This window comes from Eurosta solidaginis, chromosome 3, assembly GCF_040869045.1.
Source record: "Eurosta solidaginis isolate ZX-2024a chromosome 3, ASM4086904v1, whole genome shotgun sequence".
Taxonomy (NCBI): Eukaryota; Metazoa; Arthropoda; class Insecta; order Diptera; family Tephritidae; genus Eurosta; species Eurosta solidaginis.
This window is the reverse complement of record NC_090321.1, coordinates 22,519,537-22,540,958: the sequence shown is the minus strand read 5'-3', so window position 1 is coordinate 22,540,958 and position 21,422 is coordinate 22,519,537. Positions and strand designations below refer to the sequence as shown.

The following is a 21,422-nucleotide window of genomic DNA, read 5'->3' as shown; positions in this document are numbered from 1 at the left end:
TAACGTTAAGCTAATCGTTTATCAAAAAATTTCCACCGTTTCGGTTGAAACACTTCGAAATATTATCGATAAAAAAATTATCAAGATAAATTGTATCTCCTTTTATGTTTGAATTGTGTTGGCAATGCTATAGCCATGGTGAAGCCGTAAGGTGGGAACAGCGAGCGGACATACACACACAAACTCCATGTAATTTGTTTGTGTAATTCGTTGGTGGTAATGTCAAAAATACTCTAAGAAATGTTCGTACTGTCAAAATTCATGAGAAAAGTTGCAATCAGCGTGGCTAATGCTTTCACCTTTAATGACTCCGCCATCAATCAGCTTTGCCAGCATAGTTTGAAATTAATAATCAACATAAACGATTTGATTTCGAAAACGAAACAAAATCATTTCGTTAATTTGACGTTCTTAACGTCACGAAATGACTTTGTTTCGTTTATTAACGATAATTATCGTAACGAAATGATATCGGTTCGTTGGTTAAGCATGGTTGCTAGTAACCCTATGCCTGACATAAATTACTTCTAAGTATCACCAAGACTTTCGACTACTCCGTATTAACTTGTCTCTTCTTACTTTTTTTACAGAAAGAACTGCGCGACACCTGCTACTTCAACGAAACCATCGTACACGGTTATTTCGTGTTTCGTTCCGTAGTCGATCTGCAGCGACGTGTCGGCTTCACGCATCGAGGTAAAGCAGTCGGCCCGAAAAAGAATGTCAACGACGCCTGCTATCTATTCACGAAGATACAGGCCGATCAATTTTTCCATCAGCATACGAATTATTTAGCACCAAAATCGAAAAGCACCAAAAACAACAACAATAACAATGGCATTAGCACATCACAACCACACAGAGCAGCAGCAACAACAACAACAGCCACACATACAACATCAGGAGCCTCAGCACGAATGTCAACGCAACGAGCTGCGCTTTCGGCAGCAGCAACAGCGACGGCGACAGCAACAGCAGCGCATCGAAATCATAGCAACAATAAAAACAAGCGCGTGAATGGCATATACAACAACAACAGTAATAATAATAGCAAAAATAAAAATAACAATAATAACAACAATAGAAATAATAGCAACAATAACCAAAACGAAGAGTACACTAAAGGCCATAGTAGCAATTTAAGCAACAACAATAGCAACAATAGTAGTTTAGATAGTAATAATCAACAGCAAGTAGTTTTAAGCCATCAAAAACATCACAATAACCATAGCAATAATAGCAACAACAACAATAATAAAAGCCGTACACGCGAACACGTGCGCCACCACCAACAACATCAAGTGCGTCATCATCACAACGATCCGAATTTGATTGCACGCCGCCAGCAACATGAACACAAACAAAAACGACGGCCACATCAACGACAGCAACAGCGTACGCGCAGCGGCAAAATAACTAGTCCAACTACAAACACAACAACAAAAATAGCTCAACCATCAGCGCCAACAACAGCGCAAGTTGCATACAACAATATTCCAAGAGGTAGCAACAAGAGCAAGCAACACAACAACACGCATGAGTTGGAGCAACAACAGCGGGCCATAAATCTCTCAGATGTTGCTGAGAAAGTAGCAACAGCAACAACAATAACTATGAAATCTACAACAATAGCTAATAAGCGTAAAGGTCGACGAAGAAAGGGGCGAAAGCATAAAAAGCAACAACAACAAATGTCACTGCGCTCCCAGCAACTTGGAGTCAAAGAACAACAAACTTATCATAGCGCAGCGTTACCAACTCTGCCGTCTTGGATGTTGAGCGAATCACCAACGCCTGCGGAGTTTACAGCCTCGTCAACGCAGGTGCAAAAAGATAACGGCAGCAGCATATCAACGTCAACAAGCTATAGCGACTACAGCGGCGAGTGGCTATCTTCATTGGCAACATTCGCCGAGGAAACGCCTGAAGCGCAAACTTCGGCGTCATCTTTGTTGCCATCATTGTCGTCATCTGATTTTTCATATGGCATATCTCACGCGTCTACGCATGCGTATTCTCTGTCAACAAAAGACGTTGGTGATGACTTATCCTCGCTTACACCAACAATAGATTACACCAACATCACCGATTTCACGAGCGAGGACTTTGGTGAAGTTGACGCTTTCAACGCAACATTTGTGTCCGAAATTGATGATGAAAACTTAACGTCAGAGACCACATTGGCCATAGGCGCACAATTAAACAGTATTAATTCCCAACCACAACAATACCTTACAACAACATTACATGGAGCGGCATCGGTGTCGGAAGAGCAATCTTTGATGCCCACTTTAACAACATTTTTCGAAAACAGCGATCATAGTTGGTCACCAGCAACAATAGGTTCGACAATCGACAGTGATGTTGCAGAAACAATGTTGGCAACGCCTAAAGCAACAATTGAAACTGAACGTGTTACACGAACATCTATTTCAATTGACGCCGACAATGTGACTGCCGCTGACGATGCTTACTCGAATGAAACAATGAACTCTACCTCCAGTGAAATCGCAGCGGAAAGCGGCAGCTTTACCAGCGGCAGCACCAGTATTGGCTTGACCGATTCCTTAACAGATATTTCTGGCATAGCGCCAACAATGCATGATCGTTCTAAAAGCGCTAACGTTAAACGCAAGCCAAAGAAGCCTTCAAGTATCGCAGCCAGCATTGCCACACTTTTCTACAATCAATTGCTTGCAACGAATAGCAGGCAAAACAATAAATATGCTTGGAAGCCACAGCATGGTGATGAATACTCAGAAGAAATCGTAACGGAAAAGGCGAGTGCAGCAACTGAAGCGACAACGACAGAAATTGCTGAAAGTGAGCGTGCCGAATGGTGGCAGCAACATATGAATCATAGCGGCAACTATTTTTGGGACAAAGGTTTTGATGAAATACCGCTCACCGCTAGCAGTGAAATTGGTTGGCATAAGCGCGGTCGCAAGCACAAAAATGCGGGCAAGCGTAGGCTACATAATCGCAAAACCGACAACACCAAAACTGCTGAAGTGGTGTCACAACAACCGCTGCAAGCGTTGCTAACTAGCGAATCCACAAGCCTTAGTCATAGCAAAAAATACTTAACCGAAGGCAATTCACAGCGACAAGCCAGCAAATCGCGTTCACACAACAACAAGTTATTTGCAATATCCGCGAAAGCAACAACACAAGCGTACAGCAGCACAGTGGCAACAACAGTGCGCGCTATAAGTACAAAAGCGGGCGCTGTGGATGTAAAGCGCTACAACTCAACAACTGCAATGTCTAATACAACGGCTGCAACGATAACTACAACAACTTATACGCAACCTACCTACGCACTACAACAACTGCTGCGCAACAAATCAATTGCAGTGCTTGACAATAACCCACAAACACAATACTTTGATGGCAACACCAATCACTTGTCTCAAACATCACCAACAGCAACAACGTTTCTTACTACATCCACTTCTACAGTAGCAGCGCCACCAACCACCAGTGCCGCAACATCTACTACGACGTTTGCAGCAGCACCAGGTGTAACCACAAAAAAATCGATACGCATCTCAACGCAAAAGCTACTAGCAACCCCGTTCCATCAGCTGACCTACGTGCGCAACAATGCTGGTGATATAGATATCGATAACATCGATAATATCAGCGTTTATCCGGATTTGTTGGAGGAATCAAGCGAAACGGCGGAACAATATTCGACAGAGCGCGCGAATACAGATGTGACACGCAATAGTCGACTAACGATTGTTAGCGGCTATTTGCCGACCTCGGCAACAGCGATACTGCCCGAGTCCATACGACTGGCTAAGGTTAAAATAAATAAAGAACGTAAGCGTATGATGGCGTTGAGACAAAAACATGCAAGGCGTCCTGCGTAGTCGAAAGCTTATAACGCTTGAAAAATACATCTAGCAGACAAATTGAAGAACGAAGCTCTTGCGCAGCTAAGCTTTTGCATTAAAGTTTTGGTTGAAGAGCTTTAAAAAATTTTCACGTAAAAGCGATTTGCACTAAAGCTTTGGTTAAAGAGTTTTCAAAAGCCTTGCTCGAAGTGCTTTCAGAAGCTGTGGTTAAGGAACTTTCAGCAGCTTTCTCCTAAAAACGATTTCATAATTTACTCCGAAACTTTTAGAAATTGGCTCATGCCTTAAACTATGCTAATCTTTTAAAACACACCAGAAATCATGAGGTTGAAAACAAAGCTATTTAAGCATTTCAAAAAATGTTGAGCTTCTCGAAAAAAATTTTGTTAGTCATAAACGAAAGCTTACCATACCAAATATGCAGTTTAAATACTGAGACTTGTTTGCTAACACTTCATGTTGTGCTTATTTCATTTACAACTCAATAAATTTTTCAGCTTTCACTATGAGAATAAAAATTGTTAGAAAAAAAGGTAATCCGCAAGCTTCGCAAAAGGTCTCCTACCTATATAATTTTTTTAAAGCCTATTTTGAAATCCTTGCAACTAAACTTATTGAGTTGTAAATGAAATAAGCACAACATGAAGTGTTAGCAAACAAGCAGCAGTTCCAAGGACTTTAAAATAGGATCCTAAAATTAAGAAGAGGTTTTGCGAAGGTTTAAACTATTTGCGAGTAATTTTCAATTTCAGTGTGAAATTTCTATTTACTTAGCCGCGTGAGCTGTTAATGAAAGCTTCAACAAGAAATTAAGGTTTTGAAGAAGAGGAGCTTAAAAACCTTTATTGAGTAGTTACAAGCACTTCAAAACAGCAGATTAAAATGCAGAAAAGCTCTAAGATCAGAAGTGCGTTCACGAAGTTTCGAATCTGGCTATTTGCTTATTATTTTTATATTCCTCGGGAAATCCTTGAAGGAAAGCAGAGTAAACAACGAAACTAGTTAGTGGCAAGAACCTCAAAACAAGAGATAAATTAGAGAAAATCGTTAACAAAGATCCAAGTCAATTATTTGTTAATAATTTGTAAACTCACTGTGAAAGCTCTAATCTAAGTTTCGAGTGAGTAATTAACGAAATCTCCGGCAAAAAGTGGAAGCTTACTAAAAAATTAGTTTAAAAGTCGAAACTGTTTATATGCACTTCAACATAGAAGTTTAATATGCAGAAGAGCTTTTGCAAAGCTTTCGACCTAGCCATTTGCTTATAATTTTCATTCTCATTATGAAAGCTCTATCTGTTCAAAAATTCGTGTAAGTTATAAAGAAAATCTTCAGCAAGAAATGAAGACTTAAAAGGCAAGAAATTTAAAGACCTAAACTAAGTAGTCGAAAGGATGTTAAAGCAGCAGATTAAAATGCAGAAAATCTTATACACCAGAGGGGCTTCTGCAAGGTCTCGATCTCAAAACAAGAGACAAATTACAGAAAATCTTTAACAAAGATTCAAGTCAGTTATTTGCTAATAATTTGAAAATGCATTGTTAAAAAGCTCTATCTATCTAAATTTCGAGGGAATTATTAACAAAAGCTACAGCAAAAAGTGAAAGCTTAGGAAGAAATATGTTTAAAGGTAGAAACTGTTTAGTTGAACTTCAACACAGAAGAGCTTTTAAAAAGCTTCCGATCTGGCTATTTGCTAATCATTTTCATATTTATTATGAAAGTTCTATCTGTTCAAAATCCGTTTAAGTTAATATGGAAAGCTTCGGCAATAAATGAGCGCTTAAAAAGCAAGAAACTTAAAGACCTAGATTGAGTAGTTGCAAGGACTTCAAATAGGAGACTTGAATGCAGAAAAACTTGACCATCACGAAAGCTCAAAGCTCCAAATAATAACATCACAAAGCTATCAAACGAGAAGATTATAAAAATGTCTGGCTTTATATATTCAAGAGTTGCTGATCAAGATTTTTACTGAGATAAGTAATTATAAAAATAAGTGAAATAGTTAAAAGTAGGTGTTGCATAATTTATTATATCTTATAGATATTGTATTTAAAACAAAAAGAACAAACATACAACTATATAGCAAAATTTGTAATTACGGCAATAAATTACACTTCAGAAAAACCACCAGCAGCTGACAAAATACACACAGTAATCGCACCAACGCACGCATGCATAAAAAAAAACACCAAAATACAAGTTTGGCAAGATAAATACATAAAAATCATGATTTCGCATAAAACAGCCACTGCATTCCATGCAAAACTGAATTGTTTTTTTTTTTTTTTTTGAACAGGCTGATTAAAACAATTTTAAAAATTGCATAAATAAATAAAAAACTAACTTTGTTGCAGAATGTAAAAAGAGTAAAAGAAATAAGACAATAAACAGCTGATATGCGTTGAAGTGGCATATGCGATATAGAAAGAAATAAAAATATAAAAAAACAGAGAGAACAACAAAATTAAACTAAATCTGCGAAAATTATGTAAAAAAGAAATATGGCACAAAATTGTTGTCAAAAATTATTCTAATAAATGTGCTTTTTGATATATGCAAAAAAAATCTCATACGAAAATAGGAATTAAATGTAAAAGAAAACATAGAAAACACTAAAACGTGCACGATGATTACACAAAGGGCCTAATTAAAAAAAAAATTCAAAATTAATAGTTATACTTAAAAAAAAAACGAAAAAAGCAGTAGAATATAAACTGAATAACGAAAACTTTGTCAACTTAATCGCACACAGTAAAACTTCCAAATGTCAATAAAATGAAATAACTATTTAAAAAAAAATGTGAAATGTATACAAGATTTTTTTTTCTGCGAACAAGATAACTAAAAGAACAAAAACATATAAAAATTAATTGTAGATTATGAAAATGCAACAATACGCAGCTACAGAGTGCATATTATCTTATTTACTCGTACCAAAACGAAATTTACTTATTTGAAGCAATTGATAAAAAGATAAAGATATTTCCATACTAAGGACTCGAATAAAAAATTCAAGCGTATACATTAGGGCAGTTCATGATCAGGCGCAAATTGCCTTGCATCGTTGCATAGTAAACTTTCATTGCATACCATGCGATTCATAAATTTCCTAGCAATAAAGCAGCGTTCATACGTATATATAAGCCAATAGAAAAATATTTGAATATTATTGTAATTTAGAATTAAACCACAAAAAAAAAAAGAATTTAAGCTTTTTCAAAATATAGGAGACATATTATATAAAATTTAAAAATTGCAATCATAATTAGACGAAAAGCATACTAGTATTTGTTTTAAATGTAATTTTTATTCATTTATACTTAACGGCCACAAAAATTAAATCAACAAAAAAATGTATGAGCCTTGCGTCAGCTTTCCCATTCATGGCTAATGCAACATTATTCCTTTGCCTCTAGGCGTTTTGGTGCTATTTCGCACCTTCTTCAAGGTGTTTAGTATATTTTACAGATTCCCTGAAAAAGATGCAAAACAACACCAAAATGCTTAGATGAAAAAGTAAAACTGTTTATTCCTAATAAGAAACCGACTTCTAAACTTTTTGTGCCAAAAATATTTCAAATATTGGCCCGGCAAAAAATCAAAAAAAAAAAAACTTGCGCCATTCGATAAAAAAATACACTTAAAAATCGAACGACCAACAAATTAACAAGCTAGTATGAGTAACGATACTATTATATCAAACTCTATATGAGGCTATCAACAGAAATGCGCTGTATCCTCAGATTAAACGTAACGGTTTGAAATAATCAACTCCTGATGAATCAAGTACGAAATGACTTACATATGAGTTACAAAAGTACCCTTAGACTGGGTAATTCGTGAATTACATAATGGGTAACTTCATACTTTGTATCTTCTTTGAACCAGACTGACCAATGAAAAAAGTTTGTTGTAGAGTTTTTAATGAAAGGAGTTCACCTGCAAGGTCGCCACTAAATGATTATTCTGTACAGAGAGCTGCCATGAAAACTCTCTGAAGGGAACAGAAAAAAGTTAAAACCGTGCGATGAACTTGAGTACGGGACCACAGAGGGATGGATGTAAATGATCCAGAAATACAGCGGTCAAAAGGCCCATAGGGCCTGAGCCAAACATGACGATAGGGTCACACACAATAACAGAAGCGCAGGTAAGAAAAGGCATTCCTCAAAGAACAACACTGGCGTGAAAGTCCAGGACTGGTCGGGCAAAGGCACATAGGAAGATAGAGCACAAAGCAGTTTAAATCGATATTTAAACTCCCAAAAAGCAGCTCTACATACTTACATGTCACTGCAGGCTATAAATGCAAAGGTTCTGTGACAGCGAGGATGAAACAGTGGAGAGAAGGTCCAAGGATCGATGAGATTAGAAAGTAGGCACTTATATCCACTAATGCACCGAGCACCACTATAGAATTTCTCAGGAAGCTGGGCTTAGAAGAGGTGCTTTAAAGGGAATGACGGTGCAATAGACCTACAGGTCGCAGTGCATTCCTTTGAAAGGAAGTATTGAGGTGTAGAGACCGTTTGGAGCAGTAGCTTAGTGAATGAATTAACGTTTTACTCCAAGCTGGATATGAGAGTTGAGTTGGAGTAGAGAATTTTTCAACAGCTCTTAAGCGGCCGCAGTTCCAGATATTCAATTACTTATTATTATTATGAAAATTACTCGTAGCATTTGTATCAAGAATCTACAGCGGATATGTTAGTCCAATTTTAGGTAAGATCTGAACTAAAAGCGTTACTGTTATGGCTGCACTAGAAATTCGTGATGAGGGGACTTCACAGTTCCGCAGTCCAATTAAAGTCTATTTTTAAGCAGCACGACTATGCTCAATCAATTTATGCTTTAACCGCAAAATAACTCCTCGAAAGTGTGAGGAGTTTTAGGGATATAAGGAGTTCTTTTCCAGTGTGAAACCGGTACGCTCCGGTACTAGCACCACATTCTACTGGACCGACTGACGCGGAAACAATTTTGTGCTTCGGTCCAGTGAGGCGTAGTGGTCTTTTAAAGCAGTCTTGTTCACTGCAATATCGTCGGTTTGCGAAAAATGTATTATTATGATTTCTAGGCCGGAAGATGGATGGTATCTTCTTCAGAGTTCTCAAATAACGTCGGTTTGAATTAAACAGTTTCCTTAGCAACAAAATAAGTTTTTTTTATTTTGAGCAAACTAAAATCAATAAAACTGATCCAGAGCTAAAAAAAATCTTACTTTTTGATTACTTATGTAATAAAAACTAGAAGTATAGAGAAATATTAAAAATTAAAAAAAAAACCGAAAGGTAATAAAATAACCCAGATATATATCGATTGCTGAGTGGAAAATCGCCCACCCGGCAGCCAATTCGTTAACGTTCCATCTTTGGATATATTTCAGGAATTTTTTCAAAAAATATCATCTCAGAATTCGGCTAAAGAACACCCTGTCACAGACTTTTTTCTTGAACGCCCTATCTAACATCAAAATATATTAAATTCACGCTCAGAGAGGGCGTTACTGAAATAAACCTGAGATAGGGCGTTATTTAATATTTAATTTTTAGAAATGTCATTCGAGATAGGGCGATATTTCACTCAGCAATCGATATTCTTTCTACTCCAACAGTAAATATTTATTACTACATAGATAAAACAATAATTTTCATTTCTTTAAAAACAGAAAATTCAAAACTAAGAGACTCAAAATATGTATATACATACATTTACACATATACTAGGAACATAATAATTTGTATAGAACACCATGCGAAGCAATGAAATTAACTAGGAAATAATTATAAAATAAAACACAAATTAACACAATTATGCTAAAAGTTGCAGGAAAAAATTTAAGAGGAAACCAAATAACTAAAAATGATAAAATGAGTCACCGCTAAAAAAAAAATAAGAAAATATTTAACGTAAAAGTAAATATATACATATGAAAAATTTATTACAGAAGGAATATGCGCACTTTGAATGTTAAAAAAAATAAGCAGCTACTAAAATGTACAGGGTTAGGCAATCGAAGTTAGGCGGAAGAGAGCGCTGCGCCATATTGCCAAATTTTTTGCAATTGCTGTTGTTTGTACGCAAAACGGCTTTATAATTCCCAAACTGCAAATCCGAAGGACTGTGGGCCTTGTTGAAGAGCAACGCGGTGACAAAGAAATGTACCAGTTATCATGTGCTTGAGTAAGCCCACTGCACAAGAAGAGGCTAAACTGTATTAAAACGATATTGAAAGCAGAAATTGCCCCATAGTACTAAAGTCAATGGATTTTAAAACCTTGATTATTACTACAAATTTTGTAATCAAACAATAAAAAAATTGCTTTAAAAATGTTTTCTTACATAACGCAATAGGATACTCCTTGCTTAACAATAATAGAGGCGATTTATGGCTAGTTATTGCCAGAAACAAATGCATAGCTTTCGTTACAAGCAATAACACACATACAAAGCCAATATATACACCAGAAGGCAATTGGGAAAAGTTGTCTAACAAGACGCTGCTTTGCCAGAGCATATTCGTAAATAGGTCGATAAGCGCAGAATTGCGGTTTCGAGCCCCACTCATGATATAAAAGGCTTTGGAGGAGATTTTCAGCTGTCGCCTTGTCCGTCCTGATGTCAAGTTGTTTCAATATTTCCCCAAACACTTTATAAAATAAAAACTTAAAAAATTACTCGCTAATAAAGCTTAAAGCATATAAAAGGAAATGCTCAATTCCCGCTTTGCAGTAACAACCAACTGTCATAGTAAGCTGTTGTTGCTCCTACTCAACAAAAAACTTTTTTTTTTCGTAGCGACAAGGACACTCCCCGAAGGCCTTGGGGAGTTCTATCGATGTTAATGGGGTTTTCCGGCGGCAGCTAAATATTGCGCTAGCAACCCCTTGAAGTGGTTGCGCTACACAACCCCTTGAATCAATTTGGGTATTTTAGTCGACTATTACGACAGGCATACCTGCCGCGGATATATATGGGGTATTCCATCCCATTTCGGCCAATTTTGAACCCGAAACCTTTAGAATTGGCTGAAAGTGTTTCTTCTTTTTCTAGCTTACGAAAGACGTTTTTCAGAATTTTTTCAAATTTTTTCATCCAACTCAAAAAAAGTTATGAATTTTAAAAAAAAACACCGTATTTGTTTTCAAAATGCTATAACTTTTTCAAAAATTGACCGTTTGGGATCTTTTTTTTTTTAATTTGTTTTTAAATTTACTTTTCGGAAAAAATACAAAAAAAATTTTAAAGTTTTTTTTTTTAATTTTTCAGTTTGCAAGATTTTTCGAATTTCGCCATTTTATTTTTTTTTTTTCTCATAAAAAACTTCAATCAATTCTGCAATCATCCCCACTAATCCCGGAGTGGGCCGATTTTTTTTATATTTTTTTTTATTTAATTGAAAAAAAAAAATTTCCAAAAATAAATTTTTTTTTTATGAAAAGAATACTTAAAAATCATTTTATTACATTTTTTTGTTATATAAATGAAATTGATAAAAAAAAATTTTATTTTTAATTTTAAAATTTTATTATTTTAAAAATTTTTTTTTTCAATTAAATAAACAAAAATATAAAAAATTCGGCCCACTCCGGGATTAGTAGGGATGATTACAGAATTGATTGAAGTTTTTTATGAAAAAAAACAAAAATGGCCAAATTCGAAAAATCTCGAAAAACTGAAAAATTTAAAAAAAAACTTTAAAAATTTTTTTGTATTTTTTCCGAAAAGTACATTTAAAAAAAAATTTAAAAAAAAAGATCCCAAACGGTCAATTTTTGAAAAAGTTATAGCATTTTGAAAACAAAAACGGTGTTTTTTAAAAAATTCATAACTTTTTTTGAGTTGGATGAAAACATTTGAAAAAATTCTGAAAAACGTCTTTCGTAAGGTAGAAAAATAAGAAAAACTTTCAGCCAATTCTAAATGGGTCGGGTTCAAAATTGGTCGAAATGGGATAGAATACCCCATATATTCTAAGCCCCTTAACCCGCTCAGTTCAAAACATTGGTCACTATAATTTGTGACGCTTAAACTGGCTAACCCAATTTATACATTTTATATATAAAAATAGCGAATAAAAACTTAGTATTTTTTTATTTAATTAGTTTTATTCTCTTTTTTACTTTTTTCTTTCAGCTGTACTGCAAATGTAATTAATTTTCTAATTACACTCACATAAATATATTTACTTAACTTTGAGCTTAAGGCCTATTTTTATAAATAAAACACTTGATTTTGTGTTAAATTATTTAATTTATTCGATATTTCGACCTTAGTCTAAGGTCATCATCAGGACTGCAAGAAACAATACAAAAACACTAATAAATTTATCAAATATTAACATTTTTGACATAAGTCATTTTCACATATAAACAACATATAAAAAATATAGATATATTTAACATAAATCATCAGCACAACTTACGTTTTAAGCAATGCTTTAAAGACTAAAATGCGAAAACAAAATAAATTAAGGAATAGCCGACGAATCAAACAAAGAGTGTGCATAAACAAATGAAGTCCCGTAATTGTAAACAAAAATTTTATAAAAACAATAATACATTAAGCGGCGAAAAAACAGCATGCAGAAAAATTGATCACAGCAGTGTAGTGTTGTTGTTGGGAGAGCTCAAGAGTGGCTTTTGTGCTTTATTATTAGGTTGCGGTAGGCGTAGGCACAGTGTTCAGTGTCTGCCTTAAAATTCATACGTTTATTATTAGGGGTGTCAACTATGTGTAGCATTTCTAACGTGAAGCGTTTATTATAATTTTTCTCCTCTTCTAAAATGGTGACGTTCTCAAAATCCGGGTAGTGGCCTGTGTCTTTACAATGTGCTGTTAATGCCGTTTTATTATCAGAAAAATTATTCCTTAATTTTATATTTGATTTGTGAGCGGATATCCTTGTCTTGAGTTTAGATTTTGTAGTACCCACATATACTTTCTCGCATATGTGGGACCCGTCACCAATACAAGGAATCCGATACACTACGTCAGATTTTTCCTCTTTAGCTATGGGATCTTTCAGTTTGCTGAATACTTTTTTTAATGGGTTGCTGTAGGTAAAGGCTAGCTGCACCGTTTCCTTGTCATACAGTTTGGAATTTTTGATCCTCTCCGAGAGCCCAGGGACATAAGTAACCGATTTATAAATTTTTGCAGTTTGATTTTCCCTATTCTATCTTTATCACGCCTCGAGTAAAATTCGTATATAAGTTTGTAGATTAATTTCGTGGGGAAATCATTATTTTCTAGGGTATCCTTAATGATATTGATGTTTTTGTTGTGGTACAATGTGTCGCTGATGGAGAGAACACGCCTCACAAAATTTTTGGCAGTGTTAATTTTTATATTTCTAGCATGCTGCGAGTAGAAGTTAATCAATCTTCCAGATGTTGTGGGTTTTTTGTACCAGTCTATTGTTAATCGGTTATCTCTCTTAATTATTAGGGTATCCAAAAAAGGTATTTTTCCGTCCTTTTCTATTTCGATCGTAAACTTAATGGATTTATGATACCCGTTGAGTAGATTTAACAATTTGTCTGTGTCCTCTGTTTTTACTATGGCTGTTTTTACTATACAGAGGACACAGACAAATTGTTAAATCTACTCAACGGGTATCATAAATCCATTAAGTTTACGATCGAAATAGAAAAGGACGGAAAAATACCTTTTTTGGATACCCTAATAATTAAGAGAGATAACCGATTAACAATAGACTGGTACAAAAAACCCACAACATCTGGAAGATTGATTAACTTCTACTCGCAGCATGCTAGAAATATAAAAATTAACACTGCCAAAAATTTTGTGAGGCGTGTTCTCTCCATCAGCGACACATTGTACCACAACAAAAACATCAATATCATTAAGGATACCCTAGAAAATAATGATTTCCCCACGAAATTAATCTACAAACTTATATACGAATTTTACTCGAGGCGTGATAAAGATAGTAATAGGGAAAATCAAACTGCAAAAATTTATAAATCGGTTACTTATGTCCCTGGGCTCTCGGAGAGGATCAAAAATTCCAAACTGTATGACAAGGAAACGGTGCAGCTAGCCTTTACCTACAGCAACCCATTAAAAAAAGTATTCAGCAAACTGAAAGATCCCATAGCTAAAGAGGAAAAATCTGACGTAGTGTATCGGATTCCTTGTATTGGTGACTGAACACTGTGCCTACGCCTACCGCAACCTAATAATAAAGCACAAAAGCCACTCTTGAGCTCTCCCAACAACAACACTACACTGCTGTGATCAATTTTTCTGCATGCTGTTTTTTCGCCGCTTAATGTATTATTGTTTTTATAAAATTTTTGTTTACAATTACGGGACTTCATTTGTTTATGCACACTCTTTGTTTGATTCGTCGGCTATTCCTTAATTTATTTTGTTTTCGCATTTTAGTCTTTAAAGCATTGCTTAAAACGTAAGTTGTGCTGATGATTTATGTTAAATATATCTATATTTTTTATATGTTGTTTATATGTGAAAATGACTTATGTCAAAAATGTTAATATTTGATAAATTTATTAGTGTTTTTGTATTGTTTCTTGCAGTCCTGATGATGACCTTAGACTAAGGTCGAAATATCGAATAAATTAAATAATTTAACACAAAATCAAGTGTTTTATTTATAAAAATAGGCCTTAAGCTCAAAGATAAATAAAACTGATATATATTTTTACCGGCCAATAAGTAACTCAATTATATTTACTTAAATAAAAATGATTTACTCTTTTAAAATGTAAGCAAAAAAGTATAATTAAAAAAAATAAATAAGCAGAAATAACGAAAAAGATAATTAAATAATTCACACTTCAGTTAACTACTAATTACGTAAGGCTTCTAATATTTATAGAAATTACTTTAAACAATTTATAGAGTATGAATATGAACGAATAAAAAATAAAAAATAAAATATTATGTAATTAAAACGCTATATGTAAGTAAGTAACAATTTAATTAACAAAAATATATACATACATATTAAATATAGCGTAACACTGAGTAAGAAATATGCATCAAAATATAACTTGAAAAAGTTTTGAATATTGTAAATTATTAATTTGCTGCCTCAAAAATATATATAGAGTATTATAAAACATGTATCCGCATTACACAACTAACCACTTATATCTTCACTAACACTACTTCAAATGATTTCAAATACTTGTTTTACGCCATGATTTGTTAATATTTTTTTTAAACACTCACTTTTGCTTTTTTTGGTCACTTAATTTCCACTCACAACTTTCAAAACTATTCAACTGTGTGTAAGCACTTGAACTGCGTGAAAGCTTTTTAACTGAGTGAAAGCTTTTCAACTATATATAATATATAAGCTCTTCTTAAAGCTTTCACTTTATTTTAACTTAATTGAAACTTTCAAAAGCTTGCATTCTATAAACTAATTACCTTTGTAGATAAACTTTCCTAGCTTAAAAAATATATATAAAAATGAACTATAAATTTAGCGGATATTATTAATAGATCATGTTTATATTAAATATATTATATTTAGTTTTAAAATTTATAATTTTTTTAATTTTTTATGCACTGTGTAATTAACTAATAAATAATAATTTATATGTAGAAAAGAAGCGACACAACTGCTGTATGTAATTATTAGTATATATATATAATATAGAGAAAATATTGTTTTTTAACTAAACGCTATTCTTATTTTTTTTTTTTTTTTACTAATCTAAAATTATTTCACAACATTTTCGTCAATTTAGTTTTCCTCTCAAGAAATTGCAAATTTTTCGGGAAGTTGAAATCCTTTAACTGGATGAAGAAATATCAAAAATGTATACAAACAACATATATTCAAATAAATAAAAAAAAAAAACAAAACGTTAGGCAAACCCCTTCTACTAATTCGAAGTTATAAACATTAAAAAAAAAAAGAACAAAAAAGTAAAGTATTTAAAACAGCAATTCTTAGTTACTACGTTAATTTTCAAAGTCAAGTGAATTTATGAGAAAAATTAAGAAATTAATAAAAATGGAAGTACTTGAAGAAAAAAACTGCGTAAAAATAAATAAGTTTAATAATAAAAAAAAATTACCAAAAAAAAAATTATAAAAGTGGTTGTTATATTTCTTAATATAGTGCACGAAACGTATCTAAAGGAAGTGCTTTTGGCACTCGATTCCAATAGACACAAACATCAGATCTAATAAACCCGACATAGGATTCGGAGAATAAAAAAAAGATGATAAAAGAACTTAAGGACTACTTTTATATAAATGGACCAAAAAATAGAAGGCAATTACTCCTTTAATACAAACATAATCTTGTTCAATTTTGACTAAAAAACTTTAACAATAGCTCTTGTAAAAGAATTTTATCATCTTTTTATTTTCACTTTTTTAGTGCTGCCTACAAAAAGGCATTTGGAATTTTGGATTCTGACTCATGGCCCAAAGTTTCAAGTCTCTAGCTCACCGGGAAGTTACTTAAAAATCGATTGCAAGATTCCCCTCGTTTTTAAGGATTTGCAGTTATCTTGACTAGCGCGCCACCTGGCGGAAATTTTTTTCTATAAGTTGTATTGTCACTAGGCCTCTAACTAAGTGCCAAGTTTCAAGTCTCTAGGTAACCGGGAAGTTAGTCAAAAATGGATTGAAATATTCCCAAATCAAAATTAATTATCTTAATATCTCGATTCATGCGCCACCTAGCGAAATCTTTTTGATAAAATATTGCATTGCCACCGGGTTCTGACTCACGGCTCAAATTTCGTATCTCTAGCTCACCGGGAAGTTACTCAAAATCGATCGCAAGGTTCCCTGCGTTTTTTCAGGGATTTTCGTTTATCTCGATTCGTCTGCCACCTGGCGGCATTTTTTTCCACGAATTGTAGTGCCATCGACTCGCAAACTATGGGCTAAGTTACAAGTCTCCAGGTCACCGGGAAGTTAGTTAAAAATGGATTGAAAGATTCCCAAATCAAAACTAATTTTCTTTATATCTCGATCCATGCGCCACCCAGCGAATTTTTTTTTATCAAATATTGCATTGTCACCGGGTTCTGACTCACGGCCCAAGTTTCAGGTCTCTAGCTCAGAGGGAAGTTACTTAAAAATCGATTGCAAGATTCCCTGCGTTTTTTCAGCGATTTTCAGGGATTTTCGTTTATCTCGATTCGTCTGCCACCTGGCATCATTTTGTTTTCCCCGAATTGTATTGCCAATTCAAGTCTCTGGATCACCGAGAAGTTAGTTAAAAGTCGACCTCAAAATTTCCATTTTAAAATTAATTTTCTGTATATTTCGATCCATGCGCCACCTAGCGTATTTTTTTTTCACTTGCATTGTAATGTCTCACAGATCTTAACTATGCTCTAAGTATCAAGTGTCTAGCTCAACGGGAAGTTACCGAAAAAGACTTTTCCGTGGGTCAAAATTTCGTATGGAAATGAGGGGACAAATATGAAAGCGACTTAAAATAAAGGTATAAAATACGTATCTAAAAAGTCCCCAAAGAGATAAGCAAAAAGCTATTAAAAAATATTCATGGATTTCAAAAGTATGTGGTGCAGCTCATGCGTTCGTATCTGATAAGTGAGTCGCTGCGTGACAACGATAGAGGTACATATAGGTAAGGCAGATATGTACGGCTCGTCCTCGCAATGGCTAGACAGCTGAACATACGGTCAAATAATGAGATCATCTCGCCGTCCTTTATACAGATGGTGCTTTCTAGTATATTAAGGCGCACCGCATGGACTCGCATTGGCAACAGGTGTAGAAGCCGGTGTACATAGTCTGTCCTGCGAGGTATTAAGTCGAAGTCAGTTTGAACGCTGAAGTGTTTGTAAATTACAATCTTATTATCCGCGTTTCCAAGCTTTATTAGCTGCTGTCATTTTTTCCGCGATTTCAACCGGATACAGGTTCAGTTTCACAGAGAACCGTGCTTATTACAACCAACTATATTCGTGGCACCGCCTACATTCTCTCGACAGTGAAAAAAGTGTGTAGTGCACTATACCAGAACTCCACAGAAGCTCACGTATCGACCACCACAGCATACAATCAATCAGGGATGTCATTAAATCCAAATTTCTGTCGATATCAGATGTGAAGAGAATGAACATTGCTGCAATGAAATCAAAACATTTTGGATTGGTGATGGAATTATATTTCTTTTTGGTATTAAAACTAATTTGAACTCACAACTCATGGTCGAAATATTTATTGCTTTCAAATCCGATTCCGACAACAATCGAATTCCATAACACCTCTGAATATAAAACCCTCGAGGAGAGTTTAAAGTGTTTGCAAATTTCTCGACAGCAATACTTGCAACACAACCGCAGCTTTCTCAGTTCTTTACTTGACATAAATATTTTATAACAGCTTTCAAGAACATTTCCAGACCTCAAAACGATACTTCTCCAAATGCGCGTGGCTTGTGTTCAGGAATATGGTAAATCCGCGTAAATATAACCAGCTCCGTGTTGAAGAGATTGACAACTTGTCCACATAATACGGACCACCTAGTTACGACACCCTTGTGCTCCTGTAAGACGTCTATTAGTGTCTTGTATGTGGTAAAGATTGCCTGATCATCACTCCCTTTGGCATGCCGTCATACCTTTTTAGGGCGTCGTTTCCCTCACTCTGTCGTCTAGTGCACCACTCAGTAATCTGCTGATGAGGACTACTAGAAGCAGTTTTACTATTAGTAATAGTAGGGTGCTTTCAACGGCTGCTGAAAAGATATTGTTAAAAGCTCTTCCGCTGTCAAGAAAGGCACCCAGCATTAATTATTTGCTTTCTTATGAATTATCTATCGATATTAAACATAATGGAGAGTCGTTTCTGTATACCTGCCCTTACAATAGGCTGGTTAGAATGCCGAGAGCCAATATTCACGCTATCCTGCTTCTCACTTAAAGGTCAATCACTTGTTAGTGGGTTTTACAAAGAAAGAGGGCGGCCTTATTGAACTTAACTCTTTGGAAGAAACGTGAAAGGTTTTCCGCCTTCGGAATAAAAATTTTATCATAGTCCAAGACTGGGGTTTCCAGACAACTTCAGGAAATCCCCAAAGATGTCCGAAGTTGGGCAGTTGTATACGTGGGCCAGTTGGATACGTAGTCTCAACTGAAAACAGTTTCCCCTAAATCCTAAGGTAGTCCCAAACTCATCGCCCAGCTTCCATGCAAATCGCTCGGGCTCCTCAATAGATGATGATTTCTTCAGATGATTTTCCAAAGTCCCGTGAACTCACAACACCTAACGATTTCGCATAAGCTTACCCGCTTGGCTCTCGCAGTATCATTTTTCAAAATACGGATCCCCAACTTGTCAAACTTACAGTACAAGGGTATTTTACTGATATTGGGTTTGTGTAAGAGCCACTCACTATTTTGCCTCTCCCGCTCCCGGCACAAATGCTCGTCTCCAGCTTTTTCAGAAATAGTTCGCTTCCACAAAACTTCCAGCTATTATTATTTCCTGATTATATTAGACTTAATGTGACTAAAGCTTCCTTAGTCTCACTTAATCGCCTTAAATCTAGTTAGTTGTGGAACTCAACTTTGGAAGATTTGCAATCACATCTGCTTAATTAAAAGGTAAGTACCAGCCTACGTATGTGGAAAATTTATTATTAAAAATCCAATAAATACTTACCTCGACACATTCAGCATTAAACGTCATACTCAAACTATATTTTTAATCACTTATCTTTGTCCTCATTTTCTTCAGCTTTTGATGCAATTTATTAACCATAAGAATGGTTAATAGCAAAAGCGAAATTAAATTGGCTTACGATAGATAATATTTTAGGAGACGAGTAGACGTATTTAGAGATGAGCGCGGTACTAATTATATAATACCGATCGCAAGCTGTGTAGTTTATAATACTGTGGCGAATATAAGAATCACTATGTTAGTAAATAATCTTACTTAATTACCTAATTGGCGCTTAACCGTCTAAACGGTTATGGTCGTCCAACAAGGCGCGCCAGCCGCTCCGTCACTCCGCCAACCGGCGCCAATTGGTCACACCAAGGGAGTTTAGATCGTTTTCCACCTAATCCTTCCAACGGAGTGTGGGCCGCCCTCTCCCTCTGCTTCCATAGGCGGATTCCGATAGAAACACTTTCTTGGCCGGAGCATCATCTTTCATTCGCAAACATGGCCTAGCCAGCGCAGCCGCTGCGTTTTAACTCGTTGGACTATGTGGATGTCTGCGTATAGATCGTACAGCTCATCATAAAATCGTCTTCGGTACTCGCCATCGCCAACGCGTAGAGGTCCATAAATCTTTCGAAGAACTTTTCTCTCGAATACTCGCAAACCCGCTGTCATGGTCCATGCTTCTGCCCCATATAGCAGGACGGGTACGATAAGTGACTTGTAGAGTATGATTTTCGTTCGCCGATAGAGGACTTTACTTTTCAATTGCCGACCTAGTCCAAAGTAGCATTTATTGGCAAGATTGATTCTTCGCTGGATTTCAGTGCTGATGTTGTTGTTAGTATTGGTTCTGGTTCCCAAATAAACGAAGTCTTTTACTATTTCGAAATTATGGCTGTCAACAGTAGCATGGTTGCCAAGGCGCGTATGCGCTGACTCTTTGCTCGATGACAGCAGGTACTTCGTTTTGTCCTCATTCATCATAAAACCCATCTTTACAGCTTCTTCTTCCAGTTTGGAGTAAGCAGAACGAACAGCGCAGGTGTTTAGGCCGATGATATCAATGTCATCAGCGTATGCCAGTAATTGTACGCTTTTATAGAATATTGTTTGCGGCGAAGTTCTGCAGCTAGTATAATTTTCTCCAGTATCAAATTAAAGAAATCGCACGATAGGGCGTCACTCTGTCTGAAACCTCGTTTAGTTTCGAACGGCTCGGAGAGATCCTTCCCAATTCTGACTGATCTGATGGTGTTGCTCAACGTCATTTTGCACAGCCGTATAAGTTTTGCGGGGAAATCAAATTCAGACATAGCGGCATATAGGCAGCTCCTTTTCGTGCTATCGACGGCGGCTTTAAAATCGACGAAGGGGTGATGTGTGTCGATGCTCTTTTCACGCGTTTTTTTCCAAGATTTGGTGCATTGTGAAAATCTGGTCGATGGTAAATTTACCAGGTCTGAAGCCGCTCTGATAAGGCCCAATCAGCCGGTTCACGGTGGGCTTCAATCTTTCGCACAATATACTTGAAAGGACCTTATATGCGATATTAAGAAGGCTCATTTCACGATAGTTGGTTTTTTTTGCAGTATCCCTCTTCTAGTGGACTTGGCAAAGAAAACTTAGATTCCAATCGTCACTTAGATTCCAATAATCACAACAACAAAAAAGCAAGCAGCCACACTTATATACAAGGCAACGAAGAATATTTCACACACATAATCAGCAGCCAGAAGCGAAGATATTATGTCACATACACATATGTATTCAGCAGATTAGAGCAGAAGCTGTTACTCACACATACATACGCATATAGCTAGAAGAAAAATATAAACTACATATATACCTGTATATAACTAAATAACCAAGTATGAGATACAACTGTTC

The 21,422-nt window shown here is 35.4% G+C and overlaps 1 protein-coding gene across 9 annotated transcripts in view; it reads left to right on the top strand.

The window, feature by feature from the left end:
- Positions 1–11,206, top strand: part of ths (thisbe) — a 481,670-nt gene extending 470,464 nt beyond the window's left edge. For all 9 annotated transcript variants that reach the window (XM_067771239.1, XM_067771235.1, XM_067771236.1 and 6 more), the window contains one exon: positions 591–11,206. In XM_067771239.1, coding sequence (XP_067627340.1) covers positions 591–3,878 — 3,288 coding nt within the window. In that variant the 3' untranslated portion in view covers positions 3,879–11,206. The remainder of the gene's footprint in view (positions 1–590) is intronic.
- Positions 11,207–21,422: the final 10,216 nt, after the last annotated feature.